The sequence below is a fragment of the Trifolium pratense genome, linkage group LG3 (genome assembly GCF_020283565.1).
Source record: "Trifolium pratense cultivar HEN17-A07 linkage group LG3, ARS_RC_1.1, whole genome shotgun sequence".
In the NCBI taxonomy this organism is placed as follows: domain Eukaryota; kingdom Viridiplantae; phylum Streptophyta; class Magnoliopsida; order Fabales; family Fabaceae; genus Trifolium; species Trifolium pratense.
In genome coordinates this window covers 42,028,366-42,052,312 of record NC_060061.1, presented here as the reverse complement: position 1 = coordinate 42,052,312, position 23,947 = coordinate 42,028,366, and the positions used below count along the sequence as shown (strand labels likewise).

The window sequence follows — 23,947 nt, the reverse complement described above, 5'->3', positions numbered from 1 at the left end:
AAAGGTAAAGTGGGCAGGATTCTCTCTATGCTTTCCATGGCCTAGAATCTTATAATGTACAGTATAGTGGGGTTTGTATGTTAGTACATTACATTGAAAAGAATAGAGAAAAGCTGGTGTATCAAATCTCAATATCATTAGGTAATTATTATGCACTTGTATCTCAAAGATTTCATCTTCCTATTTTATGAGATTGGGAGAATAAACCAGAATAACTAATGATTAATTTAACAAAATGGAAACAGTGAAAGACATGTCTTCTCAATAAGATTTTTGAGATCTATTGGGATTACTATAATATAATATAATATATAATTGAAATTCTAGACATGAAATACCCAATAGAATGATGCATAGCATAATTTGACCCAATTAATTTAATTTAATCTATTATGAATAAATAATAATTAAAAGCATAAAAAAAAATGTTGACTTGCGATCTTGGAGTATGTTTCTTTCAAGGTTTTCGGTTCGATTTTCTCTAGTGTCATTCATATAGAGCAAAAAATTCTGACTTTAAATGAATTCCGTAAGTGGACGGTGAGATTGGTCCCCTCATATTAATCCGTCCTTTGGCCGGTACCGAAATTTTTTTTATAAAAAAAAAAGCATAAAAGAAAGACATAAATATTAAATATAATCAAGACATTAAGTTCATGAGGATAATGGATTTCCTTAAGACAAATCATTCGAAAAGACTCAAATTTAATTCTTGATAAGAACAATTTTTTATCCCGAATTCTGGATTATTCTTATGGGAATCAAAGAGTTAATATAATAAAACACACAAATGTGCCATCAGAATCATATAGTTTCCATATGTAGTAAAAGATAATATTGCATAGAAATCTAATACAAGAAAGGTTATGCCATATAATTTATTATACCGTCCCTATTTTTTCCACCATTGAGCTTAATCTTTGAAAATATAGCAAACATGAAGGAGCATCTCACACCACATAATAGGAAAAAGTGAAAACATTTATGTTGGTTTTATGTTTTTTATATCTATATTCTTGATGATGGACATCAACCAAGTGTAATTCACTATATACAGTGGGGTAGGGAGGAATATTAATCTGTAGGCTAAATGTGGTTCACATTAGTCAATCTAGTATAAACAAGAAATTCTAAGCATGTCTATATGCTTTTGTTAAGAAACAAAATCTGATTAAATTAGTAAGCTTTGATTTAATGATAAAAATATAGTGGGTGTAGAGATTCTATATAGATTTGTTGTAGCAGCTCAGGTTTTCAACAGCCTGCAGCTCACTCTAGCTATTATTTTCTCGATCACAGCTTAATTAAAGGCCATATGATAAGGGACTCAGACACCTTAATAAATAAGTAGTTGAGATTTGAGAGTTCAATTTTTGACTTTTGAGTATGAAAAAAAATCAGTTGATAAGAGAGGATTCACTTTATATACTTGTTCCAGACTAGGCCAAGGTCCAATACACATGACCCAAGCGTTCTAATATCCAGCCCAAAACCACTCATTCACAGAGGCTTCTCATGCAAGCCAATGATAACGGATACAATTACTAATGTACACCTCATAGCGGAGTTGTTAGATTCATCTCACCGTCCACCATCGCCCCTAATGACAGTTGTTGTCAACTGGTTCATATAGTTATAACTGTCTCCCCCTATATAAAGGCAAGTTTTTGCGCCAATGTATACAATACGATCACTTTTCACTTCTCCTTGATCTCATACTAACTTGAGCGTTGGAGTGTAATGTGACTTGCAGGTACCTTATCCATCGTGAAACACCATACTTGAAGCCTTATCACCACTTTAACAGTTTCAGATCTCACTATCAGATCATCTAGTTCTCCGTTGAGCAGAATAATACTCAACAGTTTTGTTCGGTACAACTTGTATTTAAATAGTACTACGTACCAATTTACAATATTACCCTTGTATTATACCGCGGGAGCTTCACCACCCCCACACTCCAGCCTTGCACGAAACGACATATTCAGACTGTTTAAATATTAAAAGTGAATAAAAATATATATAAAAAAATAAAAAAATAGAGCATGACCTTTTGACAGAAGATGGGTTCGATTCAATCTCATACCCCCAAGAAAAAAGCAATTTTAAACAATAAAAAGAGATTATATAAATTAAACTAGATTTAGATGCAAGTATTATATGGGAGAATTTTTTTCTTAATTTATTATTCATGATACTATTACAATGTAATTCGTTGTTGTGATATTGAAATTTGAAAGCCCTTAAGCTTTAAATAAGCTTTACATAAATTTCTACCCATCTCAATTGCCATATAACATCGGCACTTTATACTGAAGGTTTGTCTGGTGTCTGACACATGTCAGTGTCCAACCCCGATACAACACTAACATGTGTGATTACATTCAACAACTTCAATTTTCATTAAGTAATATTAACATCTATGTATCAGTGTCATGTTCGTGTCTATGCCGGTAATTCATAACTCAACTGAACCTTAGGTGATAAACTGATATCTTTGGACAGTATATCACACATTCACTTATTCATGTAGTTTAGCCCAAAACCAAGAGGAAACAAAGGTTCAGATGAAGAAACACCATCACTTGGTTGATCAAGCTGTTCAACACTTCTAAACCAAGTGACTGGAAGTTGACCTTTAAAGTCATGACTACCAAAGATAACATCGGTGATTCCATCTCCTTCGGTACCTGGCAACCAAGCAGCAACAAGAGCATCTATCTTTGCCACAAGTGATGGTTCTAAAACTAAAGGTCTTCCAGATATCAGAATAACTAGTGTTGGGATTTTGTCGGCAACTAAGCTTATAATATCAGTTCCACTGAAGGGGATTGTGAGCTTTGAATTGTCGCCCAATGACTCGGCATAAGGAGCTTCACCAACTGCTACAATTGCGAAGGAGAATTCATTGTGTTCTATGGTGACTTCTGATGGATACTTCTCGTAAATAACTTGTGTTTCAGCTCCAACGGCTGCCTTAACAGCATCCAAGATTGTTGTGCCTAACATGGTGATGTAAGGTGTAAGTTAATGTGATTATGCAAACACCATGTTTAACATTGGAGGAAAAAAATGCAGAATAGTGTGGAGCAGGAAAGATATACTAGCAATTAACATTTAGTCATAGATATAAGTATGCATTTGCGTAAGCATTTGTCAAACACGGCTTTGAATGAACTTGACTTTACAAAAATGATTTAGCATAAGTTTGGATCTATGTCGCAAACACATAAACGCAGGGTCAACTCAACTGAAAGCTAGTGATAATAGCTTTAGAACAAACGTGAGGTGCCAACGCGGAAGTTACAGTTTCAAAACACACTATTAGATTGGATGTTTTACTTCAAAATCAATTTTTATGTAAAACATAGTTAAAAAAAATTGTAACCAAACATAACATAAAAGCTACTTTTTATAACATCCTATTCGATTAAGGTAGAATCAATTATGATAGTTTTCACTGCAAAATCAAACACACTAAAGTCAATCTTCACATTCTCCGTAGCAAGTTTTCTCAGAGTATATATGAGTGTCTCACACTTTTGAAAAACAATAAATATCATAACTTACCAACTGTAATCCTCCCACTACCGCCATACCAAGTTTTAGTCCAACCTCCACATTGAAATCCAAGATCATCAGCATGAGTTCCGGAAACAAGAATTTTCTTAGCATTTTTGTTCAATGGAAGAAAGGGTTCACCAATATCTTTTCCATTTTTCAAAAGAACCAAAGACTTTCGAACCGCTTCACGTGCTAGATCTCTATGTGGCTGCAGAATAAGTATTATGGTAAATGCTAATATGGCACTTATGTACTCAATTTTATGGTTTTTAATGTGATTTTAAAAAAAAATGCTCATCAAGTCGTGGTAAATTAAATACAAACAATTAACCATGGAACACAGAAATAATAAAACGTGCCGAATTTTCACTTACCTTGCAACCAACTATATCTAGCAAAGATCTGTCACTTAAAGGAAATTCAAAAAGACCAGCAACAAACTTTACTCTCAAAATTCGCTCAACAGCATCGTCGATTCTGCTGATTGGTACTTCCCCTGATTTAATCAAAGAGGTCAATTCTTTGATGAATAGTTCGTACCTGAAAGCCACCATCACCTGCATATGTTATTGGATATGTGAACACAGATCAGAAAAATACACTGATGAAAGATTCTTTGAACGGAAGATCTGTACCATGTCAATTCCAGCATTGACTGCCAAGGAGATGCAGTATCGATAATCTGAACCATGAGGTTTACAAAGTCGGTCAAGTCCCTCCCAGTCGGAAATCACAAAACCCTATAACAATGACAATGTTGTAGATTCCAAAAAATTTATTATCAAATCAAGAAAAAAATATTCCAATTTCAGTCATTTTACCTTAAAACCTAGCTTTTCTTTCAAGATTTCGGTTAAAAGAAAACGGTCAGCATGGAGTTTGCGTCCATTCCAGCTAGTATAAGACGCCATAACGGTTGAAACTCCTTGGGAAATGCAGTCTAAATAAGGTGCCATGTGTATTCTCTCTAAGTCTTCATAGGACAATATAGTATTTCCCTCATTCACACCCTTATGAGTACCTCCATCACCAACGAAATGTTTGGCACATGCGATAACATTGTTCCTGAAGTACATCTTAAACATAAGGAGGTATAAATATTGATAAAAGAAGCGAATTGTTATCGGAACAGCAATAGTTAATTTTTCAATATTTTTATACTTTAGTATTTTGTTAACATTTATATGAATGAATTTTTTTACCGACCTTCCAGCCACAAAAGGGTAACCATGTTCATGTCCTTGTGGCGGCTGACCCTGCAAACCTGAAACGATGGAAGTCATCTTTCTGACTATTTCAGTGTCTTCACTGTAACACTCGTAGGATCTTCCCCATCTAGGATCTTTGCAAACCTGTATAATTAACCAAGTAAACCGCATTTCTTTATTGTATTTGTCTAGATCGAGAAATTTAAATTAGAAAAATAAAATAAAAATGCAAATCATCCTACTTGTTTTAACTCTTGTTTAAAACCAATATACTAACATTTTACCTATCCAAAAAGAAAAAAATTCAAGACAAATATCATTATTGCCTAAAATATATTGATACGTATCTGCAATTTTTTAACTAGAAACCTTTTAAATCGTGTATTCATCAAACTTCTATAATTGATCCAATCAATGAGAATTGACTGAAAAGTCCACGACTATTGGGAAGTGTTTGTGATTGTGAAGGTAAAGTACATTTGTATTGTTTACCGATGAACATAAATTTAATGAATTCAACCAGGGGCAGAACTACATATGCTCGCAAAAATTTCAGAATATAAAATGCTTCCGATAAATGGAGCATCCAAGCAACACAACCTTGTTAAAGCAGCATGGTATATGTGCATGTTGCCACAATTCAGTCATGCATAGAATGAGTTTGTTGATTGCAATTCCTTACCGCCACACAAGGAGCAAAGTTATAGTGCATTCCACTTGCTTTAACTTCAAGTGCCGTAGCAGCTCCAATTCTTCTAACTAAATCAGCGTCTCTACACAAGATATCATCCGTAAAAGTCAAAAACTGATTCCAAATTGTATTAGTAGTATTATTAGAGAACCACATTCAAACTTCATAGTTTCCACCTTAATATTGTCAAATTCTGCTAATTGAGTTTAAAAGCAGCCATTAATCATAGGGAAATAAATGAACTAACCTAGTAGCTCCAAGGGCAACATTGTGAGGAAATATGGTAGCACCATAAACACTATTATTACCATGAACAGCATCAATTCCATAGATGATAGGTATCCCAAGTCTAGATTCTAGAGCTGATTTTTGATAGGCATCTACCATATCAGCCCAATCTGATGACAATGCATTCTCAAAAGGGGCACTTCCTCCAGAACTGAGTATGCTCCCTATAAAATGCACATATAATCAAAATCCATTCCAAACCATTCCAATAAGTCAAACCATTTTCACATAACCTATCTTGAAGAGCTTATGAAAATAAGTCAAAAACAACTATGATCTAGTCATAAGTTCAAATAAATCAATCCAAACAGACCCACATCACACACTCAAACATTAGAATTAAAGTTCCAATTTTTAAGACAGACTCTAAAATGGGTTCCTTCAAATTAATTTCAACTTCGAAAAAGATAAAAGCTTGACTAAAACGGTGGCATGGAAAACACAGAAAAATGATGAAATGGTGTGGTTGGAATTGAAAAACATATAACATACCAATGGAAAGGTTTGTGATGACAGAAGAGGTAGCAACAGTGCGTTCAATTTGGATCATCTGAGCAATCTTTTCATTGAGAGTCATGCGAGAAAGAAGGTCCTTGATACGAGCTTCAATGGGTTGGTTGGGATTCTTGTATAAGCAATCCATGGCTTCTTTGGACTTTGGAGTTCGTTGGTTGACTACAGTGTCTGTTTATTCGATAATAAAGTTATATCACTATGTCACAATATTTTAACTTCATATAGTATATGCCAACATCATTAGCAATGTGTTTTTTTGTTCAAGTACTATTATCCTCCATTCAATATACTATCCTCCATTCAATTATAAGAAAAATATATCTTTGGTTTCGGAGGAAGGGTTACGATAAACCTAAAGTTTACGAGATAAGTAAAATCAAATTAATATTTTTTTTAATCAAAAATCAAATTTGAATTTTCTCAAATGTACGTCTATTAAACATGATAGTGAAATGCGTTTAATTTACTTAATTTTGTGTGAAAAAGTAATTATACTAGTATCTACTAACTATCTCTAATTATAATGGTCATCTAAGGAATTGAATTAAGGGTGTTTTAGAAATAATAATTGTTTATACTTCAAAATAATTAAGTTGTTAGTTGAGAACGACAAACAATAGAATTTAGGATCATCTGAATTTCTTTTAGTTGAATGAAGGTTAGTTGAGTAAATAATTGTCAAATGCAAGACAACCGAGTTTTTCTCAAGTCCACAAAGGTTCATGAATGTCGTTGGAGTGTTAGAATCGGCAAAATTGAAAGGAATTTGACAATTCACATTTTACTCATGTTTTATGTTTTGTGACGCTAACTTAAGTAGTTGTTTGCGCGGAGGAGCGTATCAAGGGGCTTACATGTGGAAAGCGGGGAATCACATACTTCCAATGATGGAAAGAACCGCACACTATCCGCGAAAATAGTCTAGCAAGTACTATTATCCTCCATTCAATATACTATCCTCCATTCAATTATAAGAAAAATATATCTTTGGTTTCGGAGGAAGGGTTATGATAATCTAAAATTTATGAGATAAATAAAATCAGATTAATAATTATTAATTTTTTTTTTATCAAATATTGAATTTGAATTCTCTCAAACGTATGTATATTAAACATGATAGTGAAGTGCCTTTAATTTACTTAATTTTGTGTGAAAAAAGTAATTATACTAGTATCTACTAACTATCTCTAATTATAATGGTCATCTAAGGAATTGAATTAAGGGTGTTTTAGAAATAATAATTGTTTATACTTCAAAATAATTAAGTTGTTTGTTGAGAACGACAATCAATTGAATTTAGGATCATCTGAATTTCTTTTAGTTGAATGAAGGTTAGTTGAGTAAATAATTGTCAAATGCAAGACAACCAAGTTTTTCTCAAGTCCACAGAGGTTCATGAATGTCGTTGGAGTGTTAGAATCGGCAAAATTGAAAGGAATTTGACAATTCACATTTTACTCATGTTTTATGTTTTGTGACGCTAACTTAAGTAGTTGTTTGCGTGGAGGAGCGTATCAAGGGGCTTACGTGTGGAAAGCGGGGAATCACATACTTCCAATGATGGAAAGAACCGCACACTATCCGCGAAAATAGTCTAGCAAGTATTATTATCCTCCATTCAATATACTATCCTCCATTCAATTATAAGAAAGATATATCTTTGGTTTCGTAGGAAGGGTTATGATAATCTAAAATTTACGAGATAAGTAAAATCAGATTAATAATTATTAAATTTTTTTTTATCAAAAATTGAATTTGAATTCTCTAAAACGTATGTCTATTAAACATGATAGTGAAGTGCCTTTAATTTACTTAATTTTGTGTGAAAAAGTAATTATACTAGTATCTACTAACTATCTCTAATTATAATGGTCATCTAAGGAATTGAATTAAGGATGTTTTAGAAATAATAATTGTTTATACTTCTAAATAATTAAGTTGTTAGTTGAGAACGACAAACAATTGAATTTAGGATCATCCAAATTTATTTTAGTTGAATGAAGGTTAGTTGAGTAAATAATTGTCAAATGCAAGACAACCAAGTTTTTCTCAAGTCCACATAGGTTCATGAGTGTCGTTGGAGTGTTAGAATCGGCAAAATTGAAAGGAATTTGACAATTCACATTTTACTCATGTTTTATGTTTTGTGACGCTAACTTAAGTAGTTGTTTGCGCGGAGGAGCGTATCAAGGGGCTTACATGTGGAAAGAGGAAATGAAAAATGCCGCGAAGGAAAGAGAAGAGAGTCAAATGCGGGGAATCACATACTTCCAATGATGGAAAGAACCGCACACTATCCGCGAAAATAGTCTAGCAAGACTAAGTTTTGTAGACTACAATATCAATTTCATCGTGATAAAGAAAAATGTCATCCTCATAACTAACTATGTTTGTTGAATGAACACTCTTTAAATTTTCTATCTTCTCATTTATGGTTCACAAATCTTCAATAGATTTTGGACGTTAACGACCAAACTCTTGACAGTAATGACACTTGATTGTACTCATGTCTCTGTTGAACTTTTAATTACTAGTATTTGAGTGTAGTTGGAACTTGGAAGATTTATCAACCCCTATTATTTGTTGAGTGTACTTCAATGATATCATCACTTCATCTAGCTAGAGTGTACTTCTACTAACATTGAATGCACAAGTAGTTTATAAGATTTGATCAGTAAAGCCAACAAAAATAGTGTTTCTTCACTGTGAAGTCTATTACATAAGGATCATGTGTGTTTTTAACCTTATTCAAACAAATTAAAATTAAGGTTTTTACTACCCCTTCATAATTTGGGGTATTACTTTACCCATCAACCAACAAGAACAAGCCAATGCATGTAAAATAAAAGTTGGTTACAAATTAGTTGTAGATACCACATACAAATCTACTTATTCCCTCCGTCACAAATTATAAGGGAAAAAACCCTTTTTTTTGTCCCAAATTATAAGGGAAAAATCATTTTCAAAAATGTGTTTTTACTTAATCTCATAAAATTAAATGCAAATTGCATTTAGTTTTTTCTCTCTTCCCTTTTCTCAATAAACAACAACTAATAAGAATTGCTTTTACATCTTCTCATGCAACTTATTTCAAGAAAAACCCACAAAACATATTTCAAATTATCATGTTTTACTTTTTTTTTAATAAGTGTGATTTTTATTTTTTCCCTTATAATTTGGGATGGAAGGCGTATGTGATTTGTTCTCATTGAGGGATAAATATCCCCAAATTATGATGCGGTAGAGTAAATCTAACCTAAAATTAATGGTTTATCATAACATATCTTCGTTATTAACCATATTTGGAGGATTATAATTTTAATTTATATCCCACACAGAGTAGATATATACATTTTTCAAGAATTTTTTGAACAAGTACATTTTTTAAGGTTGTTAATATTATAATTGTTTTTTGACAGAAATATATACAATTTGTTTTATTGATATTCCCTTCGGTTTTAGTTTTTACGTGGACTAAATAAGAAAAGAGTAGTATATTTCAAGGTGTCAAAAAAGGGGAATGGATTCTCTCAAGTGTGATTTACACTTGAGAGAATAAAGTGTAATCTAACACCATTTAAATTCATTTTCTCTAAATTTTTATATGTTTCTCTCTCTTGATCAATGGTAACAAACCACACTTTATTCTCTTAAGTGTAAATTACACTTGAGAGAATCCATTCCCGTCAAAAAAAGATATTTAAACCATAATGAGACAAAATGCTAAACACCATATATCATCCACCATCTAAAAGTGCTTGTTTGAGCAAAACTAACATGTGAGAGTGGCCGCTACTCTTTCTTGCTTTGGCATCAAAAGTTACATTGAAAAATAAAACAAGCACAATACTAATCACCACCTATGAACGGTAAAGTTACAATAATCGAACAATTGGAGACATAACTATGCCCTATGCTTTCCCTTTCCCAGCCTGAAGAGATTGCATCTTTTGTTGCAATTTGAGTATCTGCAATATGACAGTAATTTTATAAAAACTGTTGTTTAAATATCACCTACCAAGGCTTACAAATGGATACAGCACAAGTAGAAATTAACACATCCATTCAAGCAAATGGAAACATAATTATGTATAATTTAAGGTTATGCCACAACTCTTAAAAAATAATTAAATATACTAATTTTCAAGATGAAGTAATCTTCTTTGACTAAATATTCTTGTGTATAGTATCAACTAGAGCAGCAGAATGACTAATTAATATAGGGTTGGTTTAGATACAGATAAATAGATGTATTATCAAAAAGTAATAATACTTTGATATTCTAAGATAACAAACAATTTGAGACAAATAAATATTCATTCTAAAGAGGATACATAATATGAGACCGAGAGAGTATAAAAATAACATATTCTATGTTCTCTCTACTCCACTTCAACAGACTCTTAGGGTGTGTTTGCTTAGGTTTTGGAGGGGAGGGCTAAGTGATATATGCTCATGAATCATGTTGTTCTTTAAGTATTTTTAAAATATCAAAAATATACATTAAAAGATAGAATTAGTCCTCCAAAGCATTCCCCCCAAAATCCAACTCGCAAACACAACCTTAGGGTATGTTTGATTTGAGGGTTTTGGAAGGTTTTTGAGGTTTCAGTCAATATGGTATATATTTAAAAATTAAAATAAATTGAAAGAACAACATGATAGATGACATTTCAATTCCACTTAATTTTTAGAAACATTTTATAGCTTCCTTAATTTGAAAAAATAAAATTAAGTCCTCCCCTCATCTGCTCCAAAATCCTTCATCCAAACATACCCTTAGAGGCCTATCTAGTAGCTAGGATGTACCAAATATTATTCTGAAATTCTTTTCCATGAGAAGTAATCTTATAGCCAAAGCTTAAAAAGTAAGTAAAAGATACAAACCGTATCTTTCTTGCTATTCTGCTTCTCTTCCAAATCTTGAACAGTTCCATCAAGACGCTTCCTGACATACAAAGACCATATAAGTTTATCCATGATGATGATAATAATTAGAAAACAAAATAGTAAAGCTCGAGATACCAAAACCATCTACACTATAACAAAACCTACAAACAACAAAACAGTATTACAATGAGGGTAACTGGAGAAAATGAGGATTTGATGTTGGTTAGGGTGGTGTTCCTGGTCTTGTCACAAAAATTTGACAAGTTTAATGTTTAGTGTCAATTGCCTAAACAACCATGTCGTTTAGCTGGGTCATGGGATTTATTATGTAAATATTTGCAACAAAGCACAAATAGGCAAGTTAAACAGCTCAGCTTATTTCATATTTTCCTGCTTAGATATTCTAAGCATCCACTAAATGTTATTTTCGTGTATAATTTTTTTACGATAGCACTCAGATATTCAAATACATCCATAGAACTTTTGAAAAGCCATGCTAATGAAATAACACATGAAAATTTCACAAAGAAACAAAGACCAACAGGTGTCAGGAAAGAAAATTCATGCAAAAGCAGACTAGAATGCAGGGTTCTGCATATTCACTGGCAGGAAATGGGAATTCAAGTCTAAGACATCCTAACAGAAATGCATTTAGATAGTAACAAAATGATATTCTAAAACAAAATGGATTGCTACATCAAACAATACGTATTATTGTGAACAGAGTAGTTATCGATTACATGGACCTGTAACATTATTTGACTGACCTAGAAGGTTGAATCCTCTACACTCCCATTTCTAATCTCTCCAAACATAAACCTTCCTAACAGAGTTCTGCCTATCAACCAATACTCCTCCCACTCCCTCAAAATTTTAAGATCCACCTTGAACATGAAAATGAGGAAAGGTTTCTTGAACGTCTACTTCTGACTCCCAAGCTATCTTCACATTTGGGTAATGTTAGGACTTCTGATGTAAGGAGTGCTAATTATGTTAGAAGAAACAGTACCACGTCAAAGCATTTTCCTTGCTTTTATTTGTTATGTCATTTCTGGTTTCTATCAAACTGGTCCAACCTGCCGGATTTGTGAGAAGGAAGACATTTTTTCATTGAAGGATCAGCTCATTGGAATCAGATGCCACCAAAGAAAATGGAGGTCAAAGTAGCAGCTGTGTAGAAAGAAATGGATACCATTGGGTTGTCTTTCAACGTAATACAATTGAAAGCAGAGAGGAATCACAAAACAATTTTAAAGCAGAGAGGAAACAGGAGAGGTTGATTGCAATGCTCACAAACATGGAGGAAGGTAGCCCTAACAAGTCAATCGCAAAACACATGACGGGCAGATTCTTGTCTAGTAGGCACGTTAGAAATGAAGTACCTCCAAGTGGAGTTTTGTCAATCTTAATAAGTAGATATACCTAAGCAGAAGTCTATTTTCAGGTTCAAGAAACAAGTTCGGCAGTTCAGGTAAATTTGGTTCAGTATGTATTGAAGGGCCAACTATTCCTTTTTTTCTTCCAAATATGTGCTTGATGAAGGAGCCGAATTGACTTGGGTAAACTCAAAGGTGAAATACTAGTTATATGGTGGAATCCGTGAAGGGGATGTGTTTGAGTAGCTAACATATCTTCAATAAGTGAGATGCTTGCTGGATGACGGTGCTCTGGGTATTTTATCCTCAAACTGAAGGAGGGGAATTCAGGGGTATGTTCACAGCATGCAAATGTTGGGATTTCGGTTTCGCTAATGGCTGATGAATGTAACAAGAGTGGTAGAGAGAAAATCACACAAAAAGAGAGAAAGCTGGAATGAGCTGATGCCTGACAAATGCTGGCAGCATAACAGTGTTGTGCGGGGTCCCAATTTCCTATGCCTTGGAATATTTTAAGCCATTGTTGTAATCAGAAAGCAGAGATAAGAGAAAGAAGAATTTTGTAATGAACTGAATGGACAAAAGGACTCAAGTATTCGCAAGACTTGAACTCCTCTTCCCAATATGTCCGATCACAGGCATTTATGGTTCTCTGTTCCACCCTTTTATTCCCTTCCTTATCTTTCGTAACTAATTAGCCGAAGTTAATTATCTATTACAAAATGACCTATATATTTATTTGACAGATCAGGAAGGTTTTATCCTCTGCTCCTCTCCTATTTCTCCTAACCTTCCTTATAGGGAGTTTCTTCTTATAAGAAAGATGTAGGCGAGACTTTAGCCGAACAGTAAGGTTGCTGCTTTAAAGCCTCACTGTTACAGTATCTAATCATAGTATATGAAAATAATTCAAATAAACTAGTTTCAGTGTTTCTCATTTCCATTCTGATCCTACCTTATTAACAATGGATAAAGAGTTGAACCTTGACTTCTTACAAATTATCCAAACTCATCAGTAGTACTAGTCAACTTTTAGTGGAGGATTAACATTTCTGATCAAATATACTTAAATGCAAAACTAACCATAACAGATAAACATTGGCAAATACTTTGAAACAAGAGATTTGTCTAATAGACCAAATAACTCTTAAATCTTATATCTAAAAAAACAGCCTATGGTAATCAACTAATTATAGCAATTATAAAACTATAATTTAAATGAAAAACCAGCTCATCGTTTATAGGAAGCAAAAAAAAAATCTGGTTATAACACTTAGGAGACCAAGATAGTCAAATTAATAGGTTTTATGGATCGAGGAGGGATGTATGTTATCTACAGATTTTAACTCAAGTATGAAACGCATCATTTTTCAGTGCAGATGAATTAAATCATACACTAAAGAAACCTCCAACAACTAAAGAAATCTCCAACATAAAGAAAATAAAAAATAGAAAAGAAACTTTACAGTTCAGCTGAAATGTATTCGATTCTCTTGCGGACATTGGCATTGGCCTCCGCCAAATCTTGCTTAACAAGTACAGGGCCAATCAACTTGTAAACATTTGCATCTTCTTTCAATAAATCCAACTCCTATATAAACAAAAACACAATATAAAAAACCAGTTAAACACAACAAAAATCAAACAGTCATTTTGGTCCTAAATGTGTGATTAGCTTGTCACTCTGATTTGGTACCTGAACTATAGAAATATACTAAGTGTATGATTGGTTCCACTTCTAGGAGGACAAAATTGATTTTAGAGGTGTAAAATTGATTTTGATATATTTTGTTGCTCTAGAATAGAATTGATTTTGGCTCAGAATAAATTCTACTTGAAGCTAGAAATCGCAGCTTCTGATTCTAGAATTGGTTTTTACACTCAAAGTTAATGTTCAACTCACTTTTACATTCGTATTCAAACATAAATCATTTTACTTTCAACTTAATTTAAGCCATAATCAATTAACTCAAAATAAATTTTGGTCACCACCACAGAACCAAACATCATAGGGAGCAAATTAGAGAGAGATTGATAATTGAGGGACGAGAATACCTTGAGGACGAGTTCATTCTCACCAAGTTGGATAGTGTACTTCTTTCTAACTTGGTGATTCTTGGCAATATCTGGATGGAATTTGAAGAGTATTATAGTAAAGAATGAAATTGAAAGAGTGAATTGAGTTGTTAGTTAGTTATTAATTACCCTTTTGAAGCTTGCTGAGATCGTTTGCTTTGTTCTCCAATTCGCGTTGAAGATCTCTAATGGTTGACGAACTCATCATGTTGTATAGGGTTTCAACACAATTCGCGTTCAAGATCAAGTAATCAGCAGCGGGATCAAAGAATCAACGGCTTTGGGTTTGGGTTATGAATGAACGGATTTCGGTGTTATTTTTTGCACCCTTGTGTTTTTACTCATACGCCCACGCCACCACCCCCGTTATTTTTTTTTTTTAAAAAAATAAGGTATTCTCCGCGCGTAACTGTATAAACTAATCCCCTCGAGATAATTGAGATCCATTTAAGAAGTTGACATCTCCCAACAATTTTGGACAATAGTGACTATAGAGCAATTTTGGACAGTAACTAACTAACTCTAACAAACTGATGGAAATTCTAACTAACTAACTAATGGAAGCTCTAATTAACTATCTATATTCTTAAACAATAAGTCTCGAGTTGGGATCCTCTCCATTTTGTATTTTTTTTCCATTATTATATAATTTTGAAAATATAAAGTGTAACATTAAATAAGTCAGCTCTCTCTTACGAAATACTAGTGATCCTAATTTAAAACAACATTTCATAACATGTGCTATGGACTTTGATGATGTGTTATTCAGTCTTACACAAACCAAAGATTCTTTTACCTCTGGAAATTTAACTGGCATGAAATCCAACGGTGCAAGTGTTTTAGAAAAGGTTTATGATTGTGACTACAAGACTCCTTCAACACCATTACTCAAGATTAATGAAGATTTGGAATATGTTACTATTATTATTACTATTCTAACTGATTATTTGGCTGGCAAATATATTTAGTTTTTGTCTTCTTAGCTAGTTATGGGCACCAAATATGTTCTAGTTGGGATTAATAATCTTTACTAGTTTTTATTGAAAATCATATGTTCCGATGCAAAAAAATTTCCAATAGAAATAATACAATGTTTAATTAACTGGCATGATCTTTTTCACTTTTATGCAATTTGACATTGTTTAATAGTATCTGTTTTTATCAGTTTAATATCTGATATGTGGTCCAATGGATCACACGATATTAAATTACTTTTTTGAGGGGGAGGAGCCACTACAATAGCTTACTATTGGGCTTCTCGTGTGTCTCTCATGCGTTGCACTATTGCATAGGCTGGCGCACCCCACAAAAAAAAGGGCAAAATTACACTACAGTTCCTTTATCTTATTTTTTTGTAACAATTTGGTCCTTTATCTTTTTTTTTGTAACAATTTGATCCTTTATCTTTTTTTTGTAACACTTTGGTCCTTATCTTATTTATTTATAAAAAATAAAGGAGCAAAATGTTACAAATAAAAAAAGATAAAAGACCAAACTGTTACAAAAAAAGAGACTAAAGTGTTACAAATAAAAAAAATAAAGGACTAAAGTGTTACAAATAAAAGATCAAGGACCAAAGTGTTACAAAAAAAGATAAAGGACCAAAGTGTTACAAAAAAATAAGATAAAGGACTTGTAGTGTAATTTTGCAAAAAAAAAAATAGCTTTAGGTTAGTCCCACTTTTGTGTATTTTGACACATCTATATGGATTTATTGGGACAAGTATTTTCTCTTGGTATTTCCTTATTGAAAGTTCTGTAAAATTCTACATAGTATTATTCTAATGTATCTAACTTTCTACAATATGAATAAGATAATGTATGTGCAGTGAGACAGAATAATGTTGGGAGTGTTAAGGGAGAAATAGTACGTGCAACTTTACTTTAGTTTTTCTTCTATTTGGCAAGTTCAACCTCTTTGATAAATTAACTTATAAGTCATTTTGCAATTGAGAGAAAAACTAAATAATGTTAACTCCACTTTCTTTAGCCTATAAGTTTCGAGCTTTAGCATTTTCAACTTGCAAGATGCATCACTTTATGTCTTCATGAATCCTCTGTATGTCCCTCAATTGTTTCTTTGTCGCGAACCATTGGCTTAGTTACTTGTGGTTGCGGCAACTCTTCATTGATGTTACCATTTGCTGTTATTTAATGTTTATCTTCTTCAACTACTTCTGTTGATGGCATCTGTTTGAGTTTACAAAACAAAGATGCATAATGCAATGTGTTAGCTAATATGTTACAAATATAAGGTTAAATATATTTTTGATCTCTGTATTGTAAAGTTGAAATTTTTTATCGTGTCTTATCAATAATAAAAACATACAATTTTTGTATTGTTTAGAGATTAAAAACGAATCAAACTTTTGTATTGTCCAAAACAAAGTTTCATCAATTTTATAGAGATCGAAAATATATTTAACACTAAAATATATTATATAATACATAAATAACTCAATTTTAAAGAATCAAAATGTTACTTTGTCATCAACTAAGTCTCTTGATTCCTCATCCATATGCTCCACAGTTTCCACCTTATCTATTTGTTTAGTGGCTTCTGAAGTAGCAGCCTCTTGGCTAATTTGGTGTGAAGAATTGTCTTCACTACTCTCACCATTATTTAACTTGTCTTGTGGTTCCTTCCTGTTGATTTCTTCATCATTCATGTTTCTATAGATATTTGATTCTTCAATGGAATTCTCCATGTGGTTTGTCTGTTCCTGGTAATATTGCACATAAGTTTTCAGATCAATGTCACATAAGTAGTAATTGATGGCACATAACAAGCAAATTTAGGCCTAAGGTTTTCTTTCGTCATAAGAGCTTATGTATACACTATTTCTATAACAAAAGATAAAATAAAGTCAAACTATTTTCATGCAAGTTTATAAGTTGTTTTCATAAGTTATCCTATAGAGTTTACGAAGATAAGATGAAGTCAGCTTATGAACATGTCATAAGTTATTTCCATAAACTCTCTCAAACTGTCTATCAAGTGCTTATGACATTAGATAAACTCAAATAATTCAATCATAATAAGCACTAATTTCCATAAATCATACCTGTGAATAATTGAAGTCAACATTATGCGATTCATGGGTGATATCATCATCCAAAGGTTGGATATTTTGAGGCATGGTGTCATGTTCATGTTCACCACGATTCGATGTTTCTTGTGGCATATCATCTATGTTAGATTGTTGAGGAGAACCTATATCCATCCGTTGATTGAAGTCAACATTATGTGATTCATCGGTGATATCATTCACCAAAGGCTGAATATTTTGAGGCATGGTGTCATGTTCATGTTCATCATGATTCAAAGTATCTTGTGTCATATCCTCCATGTTAGATTGTTGAGAAGAACCTATATCCATCGGTTGATTGAAAGTCGGTGACAAAACTTCGTCTGATATTGTCTTGTCTGGTAATACAGACCTTGGTGATGAAGAAATTGATTCATTAGAGACTTCATCAACCGATTCTTGCCTTACAACCGGTGTGCTACGACCAGGATCTTCATTACTTGTTAAATTTTGTGTGTTACCTTGCTCAATGGTTGTTGAGTTACTTACATCATCGATAACATGTGCCTCATTAGTTGAATTCTCTGATTGGTTGTTCCGCTCCTGTTGAACAATATAGATTCTAAAAATAAGGAGTTTATTCTCATCATTATCTTATATGAAATTAAGCAAAAGAGTGGCATATAATTTCTCAAACATGAATTCACAAGATAAATCTTATATTCTCCTTATCACCTTCTATGGTGATGAGGAGATAAATGCACAAGAACACAACAATTGGTCATGGAGTTCGTCTAATGGTGTTTACGTCTTCGACAACATTGTGTCTATTGTACTTTCCTATTATGCAATGCAATGAATTAGGGTTACATAATAGTACAAAGCTTTGTTTAAATACTACACTTCGTTTTATAAGTTTACCCCTAAACCGTACCAAGGGAGCCTTGCTCCCAATCATTATGGTCGTAACCCAACAAATGAGTGAACCGAGCCCAAAGGGTGAGCACTTTTTCTGTGCTATACTCAAGCGTATGTCCACTTATAAATGAATATAAGCCTTTTTTTAAAATATTATAATAGAAAAATGGAATCAGTACAAGAGGTACTAAACCGTACCAAGGGAGCCTTGCTCCCAATCATTATGGTCGTAACCCAACAAATGAGTGAACCAAGCCCAAAGGGTGAGCACTTTTTCTGTGCTATACTCAAGTGTATGTCCACTTATAAATGAATATAAGCCTTTTTTTAAAATATTATAATAGAAAAATGGAATCAGTACAAGAGGTACTAAATCCACATCAGTAAAAAAAAAGTACAGGTAGTACTCGCCCCAAAACTATAGGTAAATTTCAATGCCTATACATACCTACCAAAAAAATGAATATAAGCCCTGCTCAACATATTATAGTAGAGTAGTATGCTTGGTTCATCAATTACTAATTAACTATATGAACCAAATAAATTTTATTCATAGGACCAAAGTGACTCACCTGTTGTGTTCCTTGGTGTGTTTCATCAGGTAAATGATCCATAGAGCTACCTATCAACTGATTTTGAGGGGATGTCTCGTTAGAAGAATGAGAAGATTGAGGTACTTCATATTTTCCTATGGAATATTTCATATAATTACCAAACACATTATGATCAGTTTTTACTACACAACAAGTTGGAGTATCATCAGGTCCTTCATCTCTTGAAGAATATGAGCTAACATCAGCTGCGTCGTCTTCATCTATTGGTCTTAAACAAATAGGTGAAACAATATCTTTTGAGTTATTGTTTACATCTTCACCATTATTATCCTCCTCCTCCCTAGCTTTAACTCCACCTCCTCCATGACAGGAAGCTCCCCACAAATCTTCATCTCCAGAATTAATATCTCTATCAATGTCTCCATCATATATCGCAGAATCTCTATCACTTGATGAATTAGACTCACCATTTTCATCAACTGTTGATGTAGGCGAACCAACTTCAGAAACTTCCACTTGTAAATCAGAAGCTATGGAATAGGTTGGTGTGTGACAAAGTCGTCGATCGGCTAAGAACATAGCTTCTTGTCTCTTATCAATTGGAGATGGAATATTTTCATACATAGATTCATTTATATTTGTTGTATTAGTAGAAGAATTTGGTATATTAAAGAGCCTCTCATGAGACTTTGAAAACCTCGACGCCATCCTTGACCCTGGAATTGGTGAAACACTATTAGTTTCAACGTTTGAAATGTTTGGAACGGTTAAGGTTGATTTACTTGTTTGATCTGACATGGATTTTGTATCATGACCAGTCTCAAATTTATTACTTTTTATGTCATCTATATCAGTTTTACATTTTCCATGCTCTTCATGTGTTATTTCATCTCTCTTGCTTAGTGATTTTGGTTCTTGAATTCCAATTTCAGCCCCTTCATTGTACATCAACTGGTCAATTAGCCAGTCATGATTTCCTTTATCTGCATGAGTAAAATACAAACAATCTTATTGTTAGAATAACAAATCCAACTCTAAATTTTCGGCAAATTGTGTATGCCACTCCGAAAACAAAGTGACTATTGTAGTTTTCTATTATACAATGTGTAGGGTTACAAAATACAAAGGTCCACTAAACAATTCATAAGCAGTACCGCAAGGGACACTAAAAGAAAAATGCTTCTTTCTTGCAAAATTTCTGCCGAACATGGCCGCCAAAGTGACAAGAGAAAATCTTGAAGAGTTTTTGGCGGCCATGTTGCTTGGAAACATTTGGCACAAAAAGGTGGTAATTTAAAAGGTCAAGGTTTCGACGGTCACAACATTCGAAACTATCAAGCAAACCATTCTAGTGGCTTAGACTGTCGAAAATAAACTGCATGAATAGTCAAATAATTGAAATAAAAATTAATTTTCGGGGGCCTAGTTGTAACCAAACAAAGGAATTGGCCACTTTCTATGCTTGTTTCACTTTCAACTACACTATCTCCAATGCTACGTCGTCTATTCGCGCTTATCAATGAATATGAGTCATACTCAACAATAATAAGGTTTTTTTTGCACAAAATCATTTTTTAAACTTTAGTGTGAGAGTAAGAGACAAGAAGAAAAAGTACAAAAAGAAACTAATTTTCACCTGGATGTCTTCTAGATCTTGAGTAATCATGTCTATCTGAAACTTTTCTCCCAAGAAATGAATAACCCTCTCTATTTCCATGTTCTTGTTTCATTTCTGATGACAAATTTATAAAACCTCCATTCCTACAAAAAGGCACGTCCTTTCGAAACTCTTGAAAAAATCCATCACCTCTAAGATTTGGTTTCTCCTCAAAAGGTTCATAAGGAATATCATAAGGACTTCTTGGCATAACAGAAGGAGCAGAACCAGGCATATCAAAATCATCAATATCACAATTTTCTCTTGTAATATGTAATGGTTTCATTAAACTTGGTGTCTTTGTTTTTTTATCAAGTAAACCATTCTCAATTTGCAACTTCGACAATTTTCTTTCTCTCCTTCTAGCTATAAGATTCTCCAACCTTCTATTTCTCTCCATCTCAGAATTTCCAACATCCATCAAATTCTTCTGATCATTTTCTGTCCATTCAATAGCATTTTTCACATCATCTTTTGCATCTTCTTCGTCGTCGTCCTCCATCTTTTCTATCTCAATTTCTGTATCGGGACATTCTACAAGATCAACCATTGAAGGCTCAGACCTTAATGGTTGTCTCTTAGGAGCTAGATGAGATCTTCTACCAGATGATAAACCATAATACACAGAACTCTCTCCCTTCTTGAAAGGTTCAATGTTTCTTCTATTAGTGTACTCATTTTGAAACACTTCTGATAAATCTTTAGCTTTTTCTTCTAATCCACCATACACATCCCATTTCCTATCTCTAAAATTTCTCCTTCTACTTGTTGCATTTTGCGACGGATACTTAAAAAGAATTTGTTCATGTCTTGCAATATTGTTTGGCCATGGTATATTTGGTGGTGGAACTTTTGGTTCAACTTTTTTTGGTTGCTCTTCTTTTTTCTCTTCTATTTTCACATATCTTAGTTCAGTTTTCTCAGAACTCCAAAAGATTCTCAAAAAAATTGCACCGCATAAAAGAAAAGGTGACATATAAGCCAATATTATGTAAATGTATGAAAGGAATATATATATGATTAACAATACCAATGAAATACATGAAAATATTGGATGTCTTTTTAGAAACATGTGACTAGACTCAGTTGAAACATGAAATATTCTTAACAAACGAAGTTTAATGTCTTTTACATTCGATTTCAAACCCATGTTTCTCTTTTTCAATTGTTTGCACAAAGAAGAGACTATATATGCTTTCAAGCTTGTGGTAGAAAATTCAAATTGTGCACATTTTATTAATTACTAGCTAGATTCAAACAAGTTAAAAAAAAAGTGGTATATGTAACATGATTATAGGTGAAATGTTTGTGATAAAAAATGTATGAAGACTTAGAGTTGGCTTAGGAGAACAATGATGGATAAGAAAAATGCAGCATTGATGTGTTTTGGTAAAGGTTCATAGAAACCAACTAGAAAATTGAAAAACTAAAGGAGTAAAGAGAAAAACAAGGTCAATTTTCTCTCAAGTGATGGCTACCAATAAACATAATTTTGATCCTCTAACAAATGTTAGTCGGTTGTGAACCATGACAATTTAGTTTGCCTTTTTTAAGGAAACTTTTTTGCTTGGTTGAAAATTTCATAGATCCTTTTTTTTAGGAGTTTTACTATGCACAAAGGTGCATTAGAGAAAACAATGAGAGGAAGTGTAAACATAAAAGAAAGAAAAAAAGGAAAAAAAAAAATCAGTTTCATAAGTCAGAGCAAAGTGGCATTAGTGAGCAAATAGGTAGGGATGACAAAAAAACTCAAACTCGAGAGACCCACCCGAATTCAAACCCAAGTCAACGGGCGAAACCCGATTTGACCGGGTTTGGGTTCGGGTGACACCCGATAATATGGGTGTGGGTTTGGTATCAGTCAAACCCACACCCGAAACCCATACACCCACCCGAAATATTTTATAATTACTTAATTACCCTCATAGTCTCCCTCAATTTCCTTGGAAAACCTTAAATTTTAGTTGTAATTTAATTTTTTGAAAGTATATGTTGTAATTTCTTGAAAGTCTATGTTTGAATTTCTTTGGAAGACTTTAATTTTAGTTGTAATTTAATTCAAAGTCTATGTTGGAATTTAATTTCTTAAATTTGCAAATTATTTTTAAATGTGTTGTGGGTTTGGGTGGAAAAAACCCGAACCCAATGGGTGTGGGCGTGGGTGTTGTTTTGCCACCCGAACAGTCTTTGGGTTTGGGTTTGGGTGATGATTTCGGGTGTGGGTTTGGTAAGTGTCAAACCCGCACCCATGGGCGCCCGTTGCCATCCCTACAAATAGGGGCCCGAAAATTTTGAGGCTTGATGTCGTCGCTCACCCTGCATGTCCATAGGGGCCGGGCCTGGTTGTATGTGCGGCTTTTAAGAAATTTTTTTATATTGAGTTTCTTAATATATGCCTATGGTATATGTTATCTTTCTCCTATGTATTCTTAATTATAATAAAAGTTAGGAAAATATTAACCAGTGCACTGTAATATTAATTAATAAATCAAATATAGCAAAATGATCTTAAAACTTGTATAATTAACTTTTAAAATATTAAAAAACACTATTTTTAATATAAAAATTACTTGTTTTGATTTTCTTAATTAACTAGTGCACCAAAACACTAGTTAGCAAGATGCTAAAAATTAAGTAGTTGACAACCCTAATTGAAACACTTTTTCTCCGAACATAACTTTCACACATGCACAAATAATCTAATTACATAATACTCCTTTTTAATAATTTACAAAGTTTGTTGTAAGAATTGTCTTTGTAACTAATCATCATCACGATTTCTTGCGAGAATTATATCTTTGTACCTATGAGAATAAATGATATCCTTTGAGCCATACAAAAAATGAACATACGGACTCCTACACATACATCACAACACGATACGGATACGGCGACACCGCTGATATAAAAAATATAGGACACCAACACCGTTACATATTTATAAAAGATATAAATTGAGAATTAAAATATATACATATAAATTTATGTTGAGCAAATTATTTCTCAAAAAAAGTTTTAAAACAAGATATGATATTATTTTACCTTTAATTATCCATTTACTATCGAAAAAGCTAAAAATATTGTTAACAAAATGTAATCTCTTCAACCCCTCGTTGATCAATATTGTTGTTTCGACACAAAAATTTTCGGGATACTTGTCTGACAAGTGTCGTACGAGTG

The 23,947-nt window shown here is 33.0% G+C and overlaps 3 protein-coding genes, 1 long non-coding RNA gene and 1 other non-coding gene across 5 annotated transcripts; 1 reads left to right on the top strand and 4 right to left on the bottom strand.

Moving 5' to 3' along the window:
- Window positions 1-2,123: 2,123 nt before the first annotated feature.
- Window positions 2,124-7,081, bottom strand: LOC123915904 (beta-glucosidase BoGH3B-like). Its single transcript, XM_045967179.1, has 9 exons — window positions 6,244-7,081; window positions 5,711-5,915; window positions 5,455-5,545; window positions 4,771-4,916; window positions 4,386-4,629; window positions 4,200-4,304; window positions 3,939-4,121; window positions 3,571-3,772; window positions 2,124-3,002 (listed from the first exon to the last, which is right to left on the bottom strand). The coding sequence occupies exons 1-9, from the start codon at window positions 6,392-6,394 to the stop codon at window positions 2,518-2,520; spliced, it is 1,812 nt and encodes a 603-aa protein (XP_045823135.1). The 5' UTR covers window positions 6,395-7,081; the 3' UTR covers window positions 2,124-2,517.
- Window positions 7,082-9,978: 2,897 nt separating this feature from the next.
- LOC123917571 (prefoldin subunit 6) lies at window positions 9,979-14,997 on the bottom strand. The gene is made up of 5 exons (XM_045969332.1): window positions 14,739-14,997; window positions 14,589-14,659; window positions 14,000-14,124; window positions 11,155-11,215; window positions 9,979-10,235 (listed from the first exon to the last, which is right to left on the bottom strand). Exons 1-5 carry the CDS (start codon window positions 14,815-14,817, stop codon window positions 10,179-10,181), a joined length of 393 nt encoding a protein of 130 aa, XP_045825288.1. The 5' UTR covers window positions 14,818-14,997; the 3' UTR covers window positions 9,979-10,178.
- A 728-nt stretch (window positions 14,998-15,725) lies between these two features.
- LOC123919133 lies at window positions 15,726-15,916 on the top strand. Its single transcript, XR_006813059.1, has one exon. It is a non-coding gene; the product is annotated as a U2 spliceosomal RNA (small nuclear RNA).
- A 549-nt stretch (window positions 15,917-16,465) lies between these two features.
- LOC123914089 lies at window positions 16,466-17,306 on the bottom strand. The gene is made up of 2 exons (XR_006811760.1): window positions 17,093-17,306; window positions 16,466-16,799 (listed from the first exon to the last, which is right to left on the bottom strand). It is a non-coding gene; the product is annotated as an uncharacterized LOC123914089 (long non-coding RNA).
- A 362-nt stretch (window positions 17,307-17,668) lies between these two features.
- LOC123915133 lies at window positions 17,669-21,917 on the bottom strand. Its single transcript, XM_045966283.1, has 3 exons — window positions 20,753-21,917; window positions 19,129-20,102; window positions 17,669-18,241 (listed from the first exon to the last, which is right to left on the bottom strand). The coding sequence occupies exons 1-3, from the start codon at window positions 21,915-21,917 to the stop codon at window positions 17,669-17,671; spliced, it is 2,712 nt and encodes a 903-aa protein (XP_045822239.1).
- Between the last annotated feature and the right edge of the window lie 2,030 nt (window positions 21,918-23,947).

Bases quoted from the DNA above. Each gene is read 5' to 3' on its own strand.
- LOC123915904 (XM_045967179.1), bottom strand. From the start codon at position 6,394: ATGGATTGCTTATACAAGAATCCCAACCAACCCATTGAAGCTCGTATC. The intron at 5,546-5,710 runs GTTAGTTCATTT...TATCTTGTGTAG, and splicing joins GTTGCCCTTGGAGCTACTAG to AGACGCTGATTTAGTTAGAA. The intron at 4,630-4,770 runs GTCGGTAAAAAA...GATGTACTTCAG, and splicing joins TACCCTTTTGTGGCTGGAAG to GAACAATGTTATCGCATGTG.
- LOC123917571 (XM_045969332.1), bottom strand. From the start codon at position 14,817: ATGATGAGTTCGTCAACCATTAGAGATCTTCAACGCGAATTGGAGAAC. The intron at 14,125-14,588 runs GTATTCTCGTCC...TTGTTTATATAG, and splicing joins AGAATGAACTCGTCCTCAAG to GAGTTGGATTTATTGAAAGA. The intron at 11,216-13,999 runs GTAAAGTTTCTT...TTTGTATGTCAG, and splicing joins GAATACATTTCAGCTGAACT to GAAGCGTCTTGATGGAACTG.
- LOC123915133 (XM_045966283.1), bottom strand. From the start codon at position 21,917: ATGGGTTTGAAATCGAATGTAAAAGACATTAAACTTCGTTTGTTAAGA. The intron at 20,103-20,752 runs ATCCAGGTGAAA...GTTTGTATTTTA, and splicing joins TTACTCAAGATCTAGAAGAC to CTCATGCAGATAAAGGAAAT. The intron at 18,242-19,128 runs GTGAGTCACTTT...ATTGTTCAACAG, and splicing joins CACACCAAGGAACACAACAG to GAGCGGAACAACCAATCAGA.